Here is an 18,133-nt window from a genome sequence, read left to right on the forward strand (position 1 = left end):
CCACGATGCTATTTGTCAGTTTTCCCTCACTCCTCTTGTGTCCCTCCCACTCACTAGTTTACAAACACTTGGCAAGATGCCAGGTGTACAACAGGAAAATTAGAAAGTTAAAACTTAAGGCTGCTGCACAGAACCTCCCAAGGGAGTCGCCAGTACGGCTCTTTAGTCTGCCAACCTGCCAAACCACGTGGATGGGCAAAAACACACATCCCTGGCATCTGCTCTACTCCCTGGAGCGAGGGAGGCACCACTACCTAAGAAGTGTGCTCTCAGCCTTGGTGGGGTGCTCAGCCATTCTTACCAGGAGACGGAGGCTGGATCTTGGGTTGGGACTTCTTAGAATCAGCAGCTGCAAAGATATCAGGGGGAGGGTCTTCTCCCCGCTCAATCTTGCACTCAAAGGCATAGAGACACTGGATATACTGCTTTTTCAATGAGCTGGCAGCACTGCTTGATGTACCCACATTGAGGTTGGTTGCAAGTTCCCGCCATTTTTTGTTCTTGTTGACCTGAAAGACCACCAGAAGAGTCATAGTGCAGGTGACCCGGCCTTCCAGCTCACCAGTGTTGCAAGAAGCTTATAGAGTGAACTAACTGCAAGCAGCACTGCTTATTTGAAAGAAGACAAACTGCAGGCCAGCACTGGAACAGAAGTCAGTGTACTCTAACCCTCACCCTCGGATGGATTTTTTAAAGCTAATGATTTGTATATGATTCTTCACCATCAGTGTGAGGCTATCAACCTTAAGCACAGCCAGTCCACCATTCTGCCTCCCCTCTTCAGTTCCATTTCCCAAATGTTGTTTCTACTGTGACAGTAAGCACAATTGCAAGCTTATCCCTCTCCTGCTGAGAACACTGGCATTGCGATCCTGATCCATAAGAAAAGATTTTGGGCTATGATACCATTGAGACAGCTGCAAACCCACGGAGCTTAGGGAAGCAAAGATAACCTCCCTTTTACTTTGACAGTAAAACTTCGGTTGTTTTTAAAGTTAGCAACAGTCGTGTAGAACTCTGCACATTCTCTCCCAACCCTGTAAGATCAGGCCCAGTCAACTAGAATGGCCTTTACATTGACCCGTTAGACCAGCTTAGGCCCAACTCTTGCCTTTTTGTGGCCTTCACTTAGAAATGAATTCTTATTGTCTTTAGAATACATCTACCTAACAGTAACTAAAAGATTTCCATTTCAAACTTGGAAGACAGCTTTGTTCTATATCTCACCTGATGCTCAGTAAGTTCAGAGGCCTAACAATCAGAAAAAAGTGAAGTTATAAGTAACCAATCTCTCTTTCCCACAAGTAGGAAAAAAAAGGACCAGATGACAGTGTACTAGGGATGTACACAGGGTCACCTCAGCTGCCCTATGTGGCTTTGCTTCCCACGCCAGTTATATGGCAGCCTGCACGTGCCCTAATTCTGTTTTGTTTTCCTTTGTGGGGGAGGGGAAGAAAGCCTGAAGGGAGAAGGGATTCATAATTGACTGGTAGTTGGCTTCGTTCCAATCACTTTCTTTTCTGCTGGTGACAGCTGTTTTCCCTTTCTGATAGAGAAGGTTTAGAGTAAGTTTCTCCCTGTCAGGCTCTCCCACCCCCACCCAAGAGTTTCTGGTCTGTACAATAAAGAAAAGGCCACAGAGGAAAGCCTACCAGGAGAAGTGAGCCATCGCTAGTCAGCCTCTCTGGCTGAACACAAACAAACCTGTGAAGCATATGGCAATGGCATTTCCAGTCAGTCCTCTGAAGTCACAGTACAAAGTAAGTAAAGTTTCCCATCTTTTTACTGCTTCCTCTCTAATTACCCTTTAAGCAACTTTTGAAATTCTGTCTTCCCTGGAAAGATTCTTGAACTCAAAGGATCAATGATCCTGGTTCCCATACCATCCTAGGGACCAAGTGATGCACAGGGACTCTTGCTGAGATTTACGAGGGTATGTCTGACACCTGACAGGACAAAAGGTTACATATGGTCCCTGTCTTACCATCAAGAAGAATCGAAACTCTTGTTTATAGACCTTGTTTAAGATCACGTTTTAAAGTGTCCCAGAAGCCAAATGTCTGGTTGCTTACCTGAGTCAACCCACCAATCTCCTTCACAGACACATAGAGGCGATAGAGGTCCAGAGGCTTCCTCCCCACAGCAGGCAGATTCGTCATGCCCATGGCCTTTTCCTCTGTGAAGGCCAGGTACCGGTCCACCCACATCTTCCTCTCAGGCTCACCACCCAACTCATATAATTTGGTGATCTTCTCATTGGTGGTGGTGGACGAGCTGGATTTCTAGAGTGTGGGATGAAATCAGAAAGACTTTAAGTCAAGTCTATGGACATGATGAGGGCTGGAATCCTTTCTCCACACGCACCTCTCCCTCCTAGGGAGCAAGTCTTCTACAGCCTGAGTAGTGACATGTTCCAGGTACCTTAGAAGTCACTTGTTCTTCTTCTTCTTCTTTTTAATGTGTATGATAGTAAAGGTATAAAATTCACTGGGAAGCTGCAGTTTCAGGACATTTGTTATAATTGTACAAAAGTTCATTGAGATGTGTAGACTTTGGGTTTGATTAATTTGGCTGTGTTATTATTTTTTTAAGTTTTTTTTTAATGTTAAAATTAAAAAAAGTATTTCATGTGCTCTACATGTTTCTGGTGCTTACAAGACTAGAAGAGGGCACAAGGTCAATGGACCCCCTGGAGCTGGAGTAACAAGACAGTGTGAGCTGCCATGTCTGTGCTGGGACTTGGACTCAGATTCTCTGAAGGAGCAATCAAGTGCTCCTAACCACCGAGTCACCTCAACAAACCCTAACTTTGTTTTGTTTTTTTTGAGCCAGGGTTTCTCTGTGCGGTCCTGGCTGTCCTAGAACTCACTCTGTACACTAGGTTGACCTCCACAGAGCTCCGCCCACTGCTGGCTCACCAGTGCTGGGACTATAGGAGTGTGCTGCCTCCTCCATGCTCACCACAGCTCTGCATTTCATTTTGTTAAATACCAGTTTTTAAAAATGTATATGTGTACTGGGTGTGATGGCACACATCTTTAATCCCAGCAATGGAGGAGGCAGAGGCACATGCATGATAGCTGTTTTTAGAGAACTGGGTCTGGTTTCCAATCAGGTGGTAACTTCGGTACATCTAGATCTAGCCTACAGGGAGGCTTAGAACCCAATCCCCACGTGCATCACTGTCCTGCTTGTAGAATTGTAGCACCAACCAGTTCTGCTGCTCTGAGTAAGTATAAAAAGAAAAAGGCAGCTAGCTGCCTATAGCATACATCATTATCAATGTATAAGCAAGCATAAGGCTACGCCCCACATTGGAGTGTATGCTGCAGAGTCCAGTGGTAGTGATATATGTAGGCCATGGAAGCCTTTGTGAGTACCAGCATCATAACATGTAAAATCTTGTCATTCTCTTCCATTTTCCCCTCCAACACCCTGTATTCACCCAGACAAGGTTTCTCTGTGTAGTTCTGGCTGTCCCTGAACTTGCTCTGTAGACCAGGCTGGCCTCAAACTCAGGAATCCACTGTGTCTGCCTCCCCAGTGCTGGAACTAAAGGTGTGTGCTGTCACTGCCTGGCTCTCATTTGTCCTTCTCATCCTTCAGCAAAGGGCAATGAGATACAAAGTTGAAAGGGCTCAAGACAAAAATCATCACCTTAGACTTGGATTCTGTCTTGGGTGTCCCATCTGCCTTGTTGTTCATTTTTGTGGCAGGAGTTAACTTAACATCCCCAAGGCCCATCATCTCTGGGCTGGCTGCCATCCCTGTTAAAACAAAACAAAACAAAAAAATTCAAGTCCAATAGATTTTGATACAACCTGAAGATCTTTCTTGAAGACACTGCTGTGATAAGCACTCAGTTACACTGACCTGCTGAATTGTTGGCCATGGTTCCACCCATAGGATATGGGGGTCCCTGAGGGTTGATCATGCCAGCCATACTATTAATCCCCTGTCCATAGGGAGGGCCAGTTCCCATCATGCCCCCTTGATTCATATTCGGGTAGCCTGGGGGCCTAAGGAAGAAGATGAAAAGTAAAGAGAAGAAAAGGTTAGAGATACAGTGAAGTTTTATATTTGGGAATTCGGGGAAAAAAAGAGGGGGGGTGTTTAATTGTCTAATTAGAATAGAAAAACTTTTAAGTCTCTCAAATATAACTCAGGCCACATATAGTTATTCTTCTACTTGCCACAACTGGTTCAAGGAAGGTCTGAACTCTGTATAGCAAACACTACCTTGGTTTGATGGGGAACAATCCTTGAAGAATAGTCTTATGATGTTTTATGAACACTGCTTTCCCACAAGCAACCTCTAACGTTGCTGCAATTCTATCTAAAGAACCTCTTTATGGCATAAAGCCTATAAGACATGCTCAATCTAAACATTCATTTGTCATGCTAAACCACCTCCAGGCATCTCTTTTCCATTATTCTTTCCTTTCCAGACTGCAAGTAGCCAACCTACAGACATAAAGCACTACACCTAACTTAAATTCTGCATACATATCAGTTTCTACTCTAACATCCGTAAGAACTAGCAAATCTATGCGTATGAGTTTAAACTGTGTGTTAAAAAGAAAACACAGTGTTTGGAAGATCTTTCAATCACATACATGTTATATGCATGCATGTGTGGGCACAACCAGGACCAGAACATCCTCTTCACTCACCAGGCCTTACCTGTTTTGGATAGAGTTGGCAGCAACGTGCATGGCAACAGCAGATTCTTGAGTTTTTCGGTTCATCCCCCCTGGTGGAGGACACATCCCTGACCCAACCTGAGGTGGCATATTGGCCATATTAGGACCATAAGGCCTGTTGCCCATAGACGCATGAGTCATTCTCCCTGGAGGGAGTGTGCCATAGGGTGGGATTCCAGGCTGCCCATGCATTTGACCTCCAGCACCCATAGGGTTCATACTTCCAGCCATGCCTGCATTGGGGTAGTTGGCGTTGGGCAAGGCATTATAGTTAGGCTGCCTAGGATAGCCTCCTGGGAAGGAAGGGAGAGACAACACAAGCTTTGGTTACTGAGTCCCAGAAGTATTCAACTCTAAAACTCCAAACAATTACAATCCAATATTTGGGTCAGGATATTAAACAAATCCATCATTGAGGGGGGAGGTGGGTAGGTAGGCAGGTAGGCCTTTCTAGCCCTGCCACCAAGTTGGGGGTGGGGTTTGCTAGGGATTGAATCTAGGACTTTGTATATTATTGAGCCACATTCCATTAGGAGTGCCCAGCGCTGTTACTATCCAGGCCCTTCAGCATTCAATACAATTCTTGCCTCCCACCCAAATGTTTTCGTAATTTGTAAGTATGTTAATGTACATGCGCATCAATGCACATCACGGCAGTGCCTTTACTAATAAAGGTTTGTATTGGCTCATCAAAGACTTTTTCAAGGTGTCAGAATGAAGTAAAGATAGGATAAACTACTGACCCCCTCCACCCTAGAGCTTCAGCTGGAGAGACGTAAGCAACAATGTCCTACTTTTTTAACCTAGACGTTAACGTATCACCTCTATCTCCTTCTAACTGGGTAGCACACTCACCTTGTGGGCCATACTGACTCCCCTGGGGGCCATAGCTCCCCATGGAGTTCTGCTGGTAGGAGCCCATGCCCGAGTGCATCTGTCCTCCAGAAGGCTGACGTGGAGATAAGGCCGAGCCGGGCTGAGGGGAAGTGTACTGGGGCATCTGGGGGTTCCTCTGCATATAACCTATTTGTGAAATGTATCCAAATAATTATTTGCTCAGTACAACGGGGATAAATGGCTTCACACTCTGCTGACATTGTTTTTGGCATGGAATCTGCTTATACCCATTTGCCCATTCAGATGTCTTAAAAGTGATATGTCATTTACATAGGGTATACATATCAACTCTTTTTGTTGTTGTTCTGTTTTTAAGAAATGGTTCTGCTTGTCCTGGAAGTTACTCAGTACACCAGGCAGGTCTCGAACTCAAGAGATCTACTTGCACCTGACTTCCCAAGTGCAGGATTAAAGGCATGTACCACCACTGCCCGAAATCAACTTTCATACTAAATATAAAATTGATAAAAAGCACTGACCAAAATATTCAAACAACAAAAAATACACCAAAACAAACAAACAAGAAGAACCCAAGAAAACAAAATGAGCAAACACAACATGATCTAATGCTGAGTCTTTATGTGCAGTCACCGAAATGTTGGTGAGCACTGAACACTGTCGAGTGACTGCGGAAGGTATGCACAGGGACAAGCTCACTGAACCCAATAGTCTGCTTCCGGCATTAGTCTAAGCTTTCTGCCACACAGTTCTTCAAGAGTTACTGAACATGGATGCTTTAGTACCATATTCGTTCAGTTCACAGCCCGTGGGACAGCTATGAATTTGACCCAGCACGTTTGCAGTCGACAACATCGTATCACATCTCAGTAGATACGGGTGCTCTTGCTAGCTCTCACCTCGATCTTGGGCAATGCTTGATTGGTTCATGGAAGGATGCATGATGCTGTCTGACTGGCCACTGGGTGGCCGAGGTGGCATCTGGTTGCCTGCTCCAGACAAAAACAAAAACCAACATGGCTCAGTCTGTAAATTCTAAGAGGTGAATTTGGAGCTGGAAATGGCCAAACACTGCTTCTGCCATATATAGAGAGGTATTCATCCGAGGGTTCCCCACCTCCCTTCTTCAAAGGCTAAGGTTGAAAATCATGCAGACATGAAGTAAAGCTCTTATCGTAAGACAAGCCAGCTTTCCCTCTTCCCACAAGCCAGTACTGAAGGTACCTGGCACTGCAGCAGGCGAGAGTGGTCCTGAGCGAGACGGAGCGACACTGGCAGGAGAGCCAACAGGGGACGGGGATGGGCCTCGGATGCCAGGCAGGTGAGGAGAAGTGTGAGGAGAAAAAGGAGACTGAGCTGGATTGCTCTGCTCTCCTTGGCTGCTGGAAATCCCTGATGTGCTCACGCCAGGACTCAGAGCTCCTTCTGTCCCCATGGGGAGATCATCTATTGAACCAGACAGATCCTGAAACATACATTTAAGGACATCAATTAATAAAAGGAAGCCAAAAAAGTGTCTATACAATTGATCACAGCACTAGCTGCATACAGCAAACTTCATGAAGGACCACACTGAATACACGTGTGAGTTCATGGGCCTTCTGGACTTGAACCAATACTGCTGACTGAGCAAGGTGGCACACATTTGCAAACTAGCACATAAGAGACTAGGCAGTAGGGTTTTGAGTTTAGGGCCAGCCTGGACTACACAATAGGAATCTGACAAATACATACACAAACACACAGTCTGGCTGGGCTGGCACCCAAATATTCGGGAGACAGAATCAGCTCAAGTTTATTTTTTATAGTCAATTCAAGTATATTATTTGTAAGACCTGGGGCCAGTCCAGTCCATGTAAGTGATTTCCAAGACCCTATCTGAAAGACAAAACAAAACAACCCATAAACCAGTCAGCTACCTGCTACCTAGGTAACCAAACAAATTGATACTTTTTCAATTCTGCTTCTGTAGCAAATGTAGACACAAACCTTAAAAATGTGCATGTGTCAATAAAGTCATACAAAGGGTTAGCTGGGCTACATACAATCGGTAGTTTGGCAGGTCTGTTCTATCCAACATCATCTTGTAAAAGCTGCTGTTTTATCGTCTCTCTCCTCTAACAAGGAACAAGCACTGATTTCAGTGCTACTTCAGCTTAAGTGCTACTCCACGGAGAAAACTACAAAGTACTGCCAGGAACTCCTCTTCCTCATACCCCTCACATTAGTATGTGCATTGGTGTTTTGCCTTTAGGTATGTCTGTGTGAGGATGTCAAATCACTGGAACAGGAGTTGCAGACAGTTGTGAGCTGCCATGTGGTTGCTGGATTCTCTGGAAGAGCAGCTTTTAACCTCTGAGAAATCTCTTCAGTCCCTCACATTATTGTAACCCATTTACTAAGGACTCTTTCAAACCAACCCTTTGCATTATATGGCTAGGAGGTAAGAAAGGAATATGAACATGAGAAAGACAATCTTTTAAATGCCAAGAAGGTCTGGCATTAAATTTCTAACTCCTGATCTGTAAGAGGGATGGACAGAGTTTGCCACATGAACAAACTCAATGTTCTGTTCAAGTACCAGTAGATCCCCTTATACAACATAGTCCTTGCTCCCCTGAAAGCTGCCAGCTTCTGAGATGACCTATTTGCTTACTGGAAGAAATTAATATATTTTATAAGACCTTCCTCCTGCCAGTTTACTGAGGCATACCAACTGAGGCTCAATCTGCATCCATCCATGCATCCACCAATCTATGGTTTCACACAGTTCAGGTTGCATTCAAACTGTTATTTCTGACCATCCTGCCTCTATCTTCCAAGAGCTAGGATTACAGACAAGTGCCACCACACCTGGCTCAGTCTGTGTATTTTCTTTTCTTCCTTTTCTTAAAGACAGGGTTTCAGTTGGAGAGACGGCTCAGCAGTTAGGAGCACTGACTGCTCTTCCAGAGGTCCTGAGTTCAATCCCCAGCAAGCACATGATGGCTCACAACCTCAGTAATGGGATCTGATGCCCCCTCTGGTATGTCTAACTGTAGACAGCTACAGTGTATCCATACCAAAAAAAAAAAAAAAAGACAGAGACAGGGTTTCTTTGTGTAGCCTTGACTGCCCTGTAGATTTTCTACATTTCAATTTTTCTACAACTCTTGGTTGTAGGTGAAGACACGGCAAAAGCTCAAGCCCAATCTTGTTTATTCATCTACATTATTCTATAAAACAGTATGAACTAAGAAAAAAGCACGCCATACTATGAGTTAAATAAGCAAAGTTCACCTTTATGTGATTATTAATTGTGATTTGAGCAATCTGGCAAACAAGCTTGCCTTATGTTTCAATGAAAGGTCTGGACAAAGAGTTTGACACTGTGTAGGACACACTGGCATAATACAGTTGGAGCCAAAAGACCAACTGCAATTGTCTAGAATAAGAAATATATGCTGGGTGGTGGTAGTGCGGACCTTTAATCCCAGAACTTGGAGGCAGACAGGTGGATCTGAGTTCAAGGTCAGCCAGGCCACACAGGAAAACCCTGTCTCAAGAAGGGAGGGGGGAGGGAGGGAGGGAGGGAGGAGGAGAGGGGGAGAGAGTGTGTGTGTGTGAGAGAGAGAGAGAGAGAGAGAGAGAGAGAGAGAGAGAGAGAAGAGCTAGCTCACGAGTGCCTACAAAGTGTCAGCTGGGGAGATGGTTCATGGGGTAAGAGAAGGGCTTGAGTTTGAATCTCTAGTACACACATCAAAGCTGGGAATGACCTCAAGTACCTGTAGCCCCTGTATTGGGAACAAAGACAAGAAGATTGCTGGGGCTTGCTGGCAAGCCAGCCTAGTTGGAAATGCCAGGCTCCAGATTCAATGAGATATTCTCAATAACATACAGAGAGTAATAGAGCAGTACACTCATTCAAATGTGTCCTCTGATTTATCTACATACAGAAACACACAACCTCAATCACACACATTCACCCATCATAATGGGGGGGAGATATGCATCATCCACACAGCAGGGGCTAATCACATGGTAAACATCTTTATTGGATATAAGGTTTAAGTCTCCAAAAGCTACCTCTTAAACCACTTCTGTTGTAGGGGGTCAGGTACTACCCCAAACTTTATGACCTTTTATTGTTTGGGACGACAGGCCTTGGCTTTCTATTCTACAATCATCCAGATTTTCAGGTCTTCTGTTTCATACAAATCTGATATGTGGTTGAGTCAGACCTTCAGTGTGGCTAACAAGCCTAGTTTCTACAGCACACTTACAAAGATAAGAGTTTCATCAACTTAAGACTCATGTGCCTTGAGCATTTTAGAGCCCCATGTTCTCAAAACTATACCAAGGACCCATCTAGTAAGTATCTCTTGGGAGAGAAGGGGGTTGCCTAGAAGTATAGCAATGTCTCTTTAGTTGGATAGCTTTTCCCTGGGTTTCCTCTTCTCCAGCACAATCCTGCTGGGAGAAGAGACGAGGATCAGCCCACTCAGTGCCCTTGCCAGTTCCAAGGAAGCAGCAGGGCCAGAAGAATTTCCTCACGTGTTTCCAACGTGTTTCATGAATTTTATTGCTCATCTGCCATGCAGATCAAAAGCGCTGGAGCAGGTCCAACTATTTCACACAGAATCCCACACTTCAGGCTGGCTACAGCTCCGAAAGCCTTCATTTCTTCACTTGAAACACTGCCCAGTGTTATTTTGGGATGTGACCTGATAGAGGAAGCCCACAGGGACTCCATGACGATAACTGTTCCAGCTGTGATTGGTTGCCCAGCCCTAAGAGTGTGCCAGCATGGGTTTGTCAGGCTCTGCTGACAAACAGAATTCAGCAGCTGACACCTTCTCTTCACACCACAACAAAACCGTGCCTGAAATCACAGTCCATACCTCATGGTGTAGGTTGGGGGCTGCACTCTCCAAGAAAAAAAGTTCACAAGATGTACCACAAGCCAGCTGCCTGGTGAAGTTGCTAAAGACCAGTAAGTACAGGGTTAAAGAGTAGGAAGATAAATGGCCTACCCACAAAACTGTGCAAGAAGGAGACCACAGCAAGCAATATTTATGGAGTTTTTGCATCTATTTAGATGTGAGGGGTTTTTCCTGGTTTTGTATTGTCACTGGCAGGTAAAACATTCATAAACAGAAGAAGCTAGGCCATTGCTCACTTGCATATACTTGGAGGCCTTGGGTTTGTAAAACATGGGAGAACCAGATAAATCCTACATTGCAGGGCAGGAGCGGGGAGGGGCGATGACAACATATTAATTATATCCACAGCCTCACAAACACTCTGAATGATTCGTGGATTTGAAAAGTCTAAATGCTTAATGTGTCTACACTGGCAAGATGATGTCAGTTCACCTAACTCAAGCCTAGTCCCAGGGACATAAGAAAGCTGTTCCCATGTTGGAGAATCTGAGTCAATCCTTAAAAACACAGGAGAGATGTGGAAAATCCTGACAGGACAGAAGGAAGGATGGGACAACAAATTCAACAGACTCAGGGAAATAAACCAGAACAATTAATTACTTAAGACAAATTTGGGAGGTTTGGGCATGGTGACACGTGTATAATTCTATCACTTGAGTAGAGGAAGAAGGATTCAGAGTTCAAGGCCAATCTAAGCTACAAAGCAATGCCATGTTTCAAAAACGGGCCTTGTTTTCTTGGCTCCACATTTTTCATAAAGCAACAACAACAAAAACTTTCTTAAGCACATTCTTACCTATCAAGGGTAGCAGAGCCTACTGCTACCAAACACCGAAAAACAGGTGAGCTGGTACTGGATACAATACTAGAAATGAATCAGAGCACAGACAAGTGCCTCCTAATTCTTAGTCTAGAATCTGGTGGGGATTCACATCAACTTTGTTCTAATCCTATTATCAATCAAAAGGACATGGCTTAAGATGGAAAAAAAATCAAGATACCCATGTCTTTTAGAAGGAGCTCCATCTCAGGTAGTAAAGGAAAGGTGGGGCTTGGTTAAGTACCACACTCCCCAGGATAAAAGATAGAAGAAGGAAAGCCACCAAGAAAGCTTCAACATCCACATTCCCAAACCAAGCCACAGAGATGCTCCAACAATAGGATAACAGGCTCCTTTAAACACACACCAAGTCAGCTGACTTATGGCACTCAACTGTAGAACAAGGACGGAGATCAACTCCTATAAATGTTACAGGTGCAACAGTCTAGGTTAAAAATTATGTTTTTGCCATGGGAACTTCAAAGCTAGATGAAGCAGCATGTACTTGCAGTCCCATCTGCTCGAAGGGCAAAAGGAATATTTAAGTCCAAGGCCAGGCTCTATTTCAAAAACAAACCAAGACAGACCCCAGTTCTGGCCCCATCAGCTCTGCTATCCGTTCTGTTAGATCACCTACTTTAGTGTTTTCTTCTTCTCTTAAGATGCAGATTCACTGTACAAGTCTGCCTGGAATTCATATAGCTCAGACAGGCCTCAAGCAAATAGTCTCTCCTGCCTCAGCATCCAAGTACAGGGCTTAAAGTATAAGTATACCACCATACTTGGCTTTGATCTACTTTAAAATCAAGATCACAGCTTCCTGGTCCATTCCCTTCACTACCAGGTGAGGCTCTTAGTTCTTGATTGTATTGTACTGAATCCATCTCTACCCCAGGAGCAGGAAGGACGAACCTGAGGGACTAAGCAGGATTAGACTATTAGTGACCAAAAAAAAAAAAAAAAAAAAAAAAGCCAGTCACACAAGACAATGCTATCTGAAGAGTTCCAAAAGCATCCCCCTTTGGATTTAATCTCCAATGGGGCATCTCATCTCTATCCCCATTTTACCTTTTAAGTCTGGGACTTTGGACAGGTACTGCCACCTCGAGTAACAAGTCGACAAAAAGCTGTTGCCAGAGCTGCAGCAGAGCAAGGAAGGAATGGCTGAGAGAAGGCTGTAGGAGGTCAGTATCACTGACCAAACTTCATTCTAATTGTTAAAAATAAAACCCAGGTGTTCTAACTCACCTAAGCAAAATCTGGAGTGGGTCTGAGTCAGGGTAGAGGTTGAGGGCACTGCTGAGGTGTAGAGGGAGGGGAGGAGAGACTGCTGTGCTGCTCATATTCCTGTGGTAGGAGCTCCTGCAAACAGCAGCTTGGCCGCTGCAGCAGTCATTGATCTCACAGGGGTCGATATCTTGCTCCCACAAATCTTCTCAGTTGGAGGTTTAATCACATTGAATGTTTCTGCTCAACATCTGTACATGCACCTCTCCACCCTTCCCCATGAGCTGGCAAAGGAGAGGATGTTGTCCATAGCTGTCTTTATCGTAGAAAAACTACACAAACTATCTCAAAGGGGATAAAGGCAAAAATGAAAGGGGCAAAAGCCATGAGGCAGTCCTCATAGGCTACAAGGAAAGACCCAGTCTCAGGATGCTTTTAACTCACTGCCAGACATTCCTGTATAGACTAACTTAAAAATTAGAAGATCTAAAAGAACTGCAGCATGTCAGTAATTGGTTGAAATTTTACTCTCAGTGTCTGTTATGGTTCTAATGTTACTTGGCCATCCGGTTTCTCTCAAAGGCTTCTCATATGAACCAGAGAGAAATGACTTATCCAGCTAGTAACTACCTTGTAGCTAAGGAAATCTACAGTATTTTTTAAATCATTAAAATCATCACTCACCAGTTAACAGACTTAAATTTGACTGGGGGACGGATCTGGGTTGAAGGAGCGTATATTTAAGGAATTGGGCTATTATAATCCCAGCAACTGTTATCCTCCCATAGTCAGGCTTTACCTATTAGGAAGGCCAACCACACAAAGCCTGTTCCTTCAAGACCACCACCTGTGATCCCAGAACTTAAGCAAGGAAGGCAAGAAAAAGAAGAGAAGCAAGGAGAGTTCTGGATATGAGAAATGTACCAGGGAGGAGGACACTGACTTAAGCTTCCAAATCATATGACTCTCTCCTCAGAAGCACAGCAACCAGGAAGCAAGTAAGGTCAGCTGGAGAAGGTGAAGTTGGTGAAAATGAATAGTAATTAGGGGACTGATGGTTTCCAGTTTGTAAAGTTCTAAGTTTATATTACCCAGAGATCGTCACTAAAAGTCTAAATACTTAGGTACAACAAGTGGACCTGGTAATGAAGGATTAGACAAGATTCTGAAGAAAGAGGGCAGCCACCAACCTCAGTATCTTTAAACCAGGACAACAATGCAAGAGAGCCTCTGTCAAGTTCTAGAAGCAATGTGGGGAAGTCCAAACATCCCTATGTCCTCTCAACACGCTTCCTTTTATCTAAAACCTGGTTTCTCTCCTGTTCACAGAATGTTGGCAAATTACCTTAATTCATCTCAGTAGACATTACTGAGAATTCCCTCTACCTCAAGGCTGGCCTTGAGTGACAACTTTACTGATTCTCAAGCTCCAGCCGTCAATCTCTAGGTTCCACCTTCGAAGGCATGGCTTCTCCGCCTCCTTTGGTAAGTGGTAAAGGTAGAAGGAGTCTCCTAGCTTGGAGGGTGATCATGGTAATCAAAGATTATGTCACAATACTTGTCAGTTCCATGATGCACGGGGGAAGAGGGAATGGGCTTAGGACACAGGAGATGATGGATCAAGTACCAGGCTCGCTCAAATGGCACCAGAATATGCTTAGGCTCAACACAGCTTCCCGCAGTATACCAAGTGTTCTACTAGATATGGGAAGACAACTACACACAAGGGCTCAGTCTTTTCCCAACTTAACTAAAGTGGCTTCTCTACAAAGAAGTATTTCTAGGTAGACTTGGCTTATTTCCAAAGGCTCAACCACCCCACCCCACCCATGACAAACAAAAATAACTTGGTGATTATGTATTTTGGGGTTGGTGTTCTGGGTTTGGCTGGTATTTTCTACAAAACATTATAAAAGCATCAAATGAGGGAAAAGGAAAAAAAAAAATGAATGAATGTAAGCCAAGACAAGGCAGCAGGGTCACCGTATGCTGACTCAGGAATTTCACAAGATTCCTGGTCTGAAGGATTTGCTCCTTCCAGAGTAAATGCCACAACCCTCATTCTCTCATCCTTCATTTCTTTCTGGATCCACACACATATACTCAAGGGAGATAGAGATAGACAGAGAGATAGAGACCGTGTGTCTACATATGGTGAGAAAAACACGGCAGATAATAAGCCCCACATATGGTTCAGGTTACTAGACCATATTCTGTTTCTTTTGCTCGTTTCTGTAGGCTCTACCTCACTAGTTCTGGTGATAGGAACTGCTGCTCTATGTTACCTTTTTATTGTTTGAGACAGGGTTTCTCTGTGTAGCTCTGGCTGTCCTGAAACTCACTCTGAAAGCCAGGTCAAGATCTGCCCACCTCTGCCCCCCAAGCACTGGCATTAAAGTGCATCCCTGAGCCTGGCTGAGACTGCTGCTTTTGATTCTAGGCTAATGATTCCTGGGTCACAGATCTGGGGGGGGGGAGGCAAGGACCCCAGGGCAAGTCTGATAGTCTGGGTCAAACTGACTTGTATGGCTGAAGTCTACTCCAGGACCACATCCTTCAATCTTTCCTAATGAACTCAAAGTTATCATTGAACATTTCTCTACAACCATACCCAGGCACAGGATTCACCTTAAACACTCTGCTTTGGTGATCCACCAGACTCAATCACAAAGCATACACTCCTAAACAAATACTTTGCTTGGGAGGAGAAGGGGGCCCTTTAGATACAGCTGTCTAGAATGGTCTCCATTTTTTCCCCGTTTACAACATCCCTGAACATTCTCCCCCATTCTAAGCTGGGGTGTATGTGTATGTGAGGAGTTTGTGTATGTGCATGGGGAGGTGCATGTAAGACTTGAACTAGTGTAGTGGTACAGCCTTTAGTCCTTTCAATTAGTAGTCCCCAGCAAAGGCAGCTGGATGAATCTATTTGAATTGGAGGCCAACCTTTCTACATAGGGAGTTCCAAGTCAGCCAAGGCTACATAGAAAGATAATGTCTCAGAAAACCAAAACCAAAAGCCACAGAGTTACACTGCTCCTGTAAGCAGGAGCGCTTTACATCCCAAATGTTCTCTACAGGCTGTTCAGAAGACAGCAATACCTACCCACCCCTCATCTTAAGACTCTGTACCTTAGTTAGGAAGGATTGCACTAGAGGGGTACCAAGTGTTTTGTTCAGGAGTAGGAAACATGATTGTAAGCACCAGCTGCAAAAGAACAAGGAACAGCAGTCCTAACACAACCCAATGTGTCTAACAAGTGAGAGGAAGAAGGCTCTATTTATTTTCTTCTAAGTTTCAGGTCTATAGTTTCCTCTAGCAGGCTGGGGACAAACTGAAACGCAAGTCACAGTCACACGGTGAGCTTCAATGGGGAAAGGAGGTACTTCCCGTCAGTCCTCTCAGGTATAACCAACTCAGGGGCCATCATATTAAAAGTTCAGCTGTTTCTCAGGCTGAGGTTATTCTAAAGAAAACAAGAGGGTCCAGAAAGAAGAATCTGTGTGAGACACACAGGCAGGAAGTGTAGCTGAGCCACGAGAGACTAGAATAGAAACAGGAAATGGGCCCAGGGACAAGCATGCAGTTATGTGCAGCACAGGCTCCGGAAGGCACCAGGCAGTACCTGAGCTAGAGCAGTGTGCCTGAATTGGAGAAGTGGACTGGCTGACTCTGCCAGAGAGCAAGTATTCTGGAAAAGTATGGCACATGAAGAGGTGGGGTGGCGGGGGGGGGGGGGGGGGGGGGGGCGGCGCACGGGAGTTCTCTTTCAAGGACACAGGACACTCTGGTTCAATTCTAGGTGTGGCTAGATTTGGACCACCCCCTTGTTTACCAAAAAATGCTATCAGTATTTGTCACCCTTAGAAAATAAACCAGCAAATCCTAGGCAAGGACTGACAGCTCTTTTACTATGAAAAGAACAAAAGGAAATAAAAATAGCATCATTAAAATATTTCAAATTTCCCCAAAATTTTATGCATTCACAGAATTTGTTGCTCCTCCCAAAAGACAGCAAAAAAAGTCCTAAGCTCAACTAGGTAGCAGTATGTAGTAATAATTTCATGAGAGCTTTCTTAGTAAATATGTAAACTCAGCAGGCAACAGAGGTCAGAGAATTTGAAGACTGGTGGGTGCTCCAGGATAGTCTGGGCTATACAGAGTTCCAGACCATTGTGAGTTACATAACAAAAGAAACAGAGATGGACATAGAGAAATGAATGCATTTCAAGCAAAAAAAAAAATATAGCAGGAGGGGAAACCTGGGAATTATGAGGGAGTTCAAGACTGCAGAGGAATGCTAGGCGCTGTAGCCCTGAGAAGATCAGGGTCTCAAAAGCATCCACAAAACAAGTGATGTAATCTCACAACCAGAGACAAAACTTTATTATTATGCATGATCAGCAATTTGTATTGCACTCTAAAGCTTCCAGTCTGGTTCCTTATTTTCTTTGACAATTTCTAACTCTGGGCTTCTAAATCATTAGACACATGGATAACATAAGGTATCTAAAGAGTAAGACCAGCCATGCATAGTGGTGCACAACTTTAATTCAAATACTCTAGAGGCAGAAACAGGCAAGAGACTACCCAATCTCTTTGAGTTTCAAGTCACCAAGGCTGCATAGTGACCCTGACTAAAACAAAAGGATACCATCTATGACAAAACTTCTCTTCCTAAGGCAGAAAGGTTGGAAGCACAGAGGAACAGGAAATTTGCTTCAGATGTGTCTCACTAACATGGCTGCCTAAATAAGACCAGAAAAGGATAACACCAATAGTCATGCTAACATGGAAGGGGGAACCTAAGACAAGGAACTACTGGCAACTAAGGAACCCGAAAAAATATAGTCTTCTCCATTGAAGAACACTCCTGAAAACATACTCATGGGGCTGGAGAGATGACTCAGTGGTTAAGAGCACTGGATGCTCTTCCAGAGGTGCTGAGTTCAATTCCCAGAAACCACATGGCAGCCCACCACAATCTATAATGAGATTTGATGCCCTATTTTGGCATGCAGGCATACATGTAAACAGAGCACACATACATTATAATACACAAAATGTAAATTTAAAAAAATATCTAGAAAACATACACAGGCAGGCCATGATGGCACACATCTTCAGTCCCAGTGCCCTGGGAGGCAGAGGCAGAGGCAGAAAAATCTCTGTGAGTTCTCTGCCTATCAGATCTACAGAGCGAGTTCCAGGTGTACACAGAGAAACCCTGTCTCAAACAAAACCATATAAGCAACAGTACAAGGACCAAGTGGGCTGAATTTATTTAGAAATCTATACATCTATCTTTCAATCATTCTCCCTACCAGCTACAAGGCCCTCCTGGTTGGCATACCCTGTCCCCTTCCTGAATTCTCCAACAAGGTGCTGAGCTGCTCTTCACTGTATAATCCAATGCTTTTGGTTATCAATTCTTCCTAACTTAAAACTCTGAGCCTCTTGGCTGCTCCCCACTCATATGGTTCATGTCCACCCTGGACTCTCTCAGAGGTCCCAGTCTCTGGCTGTGCTCTCCTACATATCCACAATAAACTTTCTCCCCCACCATACTTGGACCAGTCACGTTCCTTTCCCTTCTTCTTGTTTG

General features: G+C 44.3%; 1 protein-coding gene across 3 annotated transcripts in view; it reads right to left on the reverse strand.

Annotated features, from left to right (window-relative positions):
• Window positions 1-18,133, reverse strand: part of ARID1A (AT-rich interaction domain 1A) — a 70,867-nt gene that overhangs the window by 9,604 nt on the left and 43,130 nt on the right. For all 3 annotated transcript variants that reach the window (XM_080921212.1, XM_080921213.1, XM_080921211.1), the window contains exons 5-12: window positions 6,783-7,023; window positions 6,458-6,547; window positions 5,559-5,726; window positions 4,684-4,996; window positions 3,874-4,019; window positions 3,658-3,767; window positions 2,073-2,282; window positions 302-509 (exon numbers count right to left, since the gene is read on the reverse strand). In XM_080921212.1, coding sequence (XP_080777338.1) covers window positions 302-509; window positions 2,073-2,282; window positions 3,658-3,767; window positions 3,874-4,019; window positions 4,684-4,996; window positions 5,559-5,726; window positions 6,458-6,547; window positions 6,783-7,023 — 1,486 coding nt within the window. The remainder of the gene's footprint in view (window positions 1-301; window positions 510-2,072; window positions 2,283-3,657; window positions 3,768-3,873; window positions 4,020-4,683; window positions 4,997-5,558; window positions 5,727-6,457; window positions 6,548-6,782; window positions 7,024-18,133) is intronic.

Source organism: Micromys minutus, assembly GCF_963924665.1.
Source record: "Micromys minutus genome assembly, chromosome: 9".
NCBI classification, from domain to species: domain Eukaryota; kingdom Metazoa; phylum Chordata; class Mammalia; order Rodentia; family Muridae; genus Micromys; species Micromys minutus.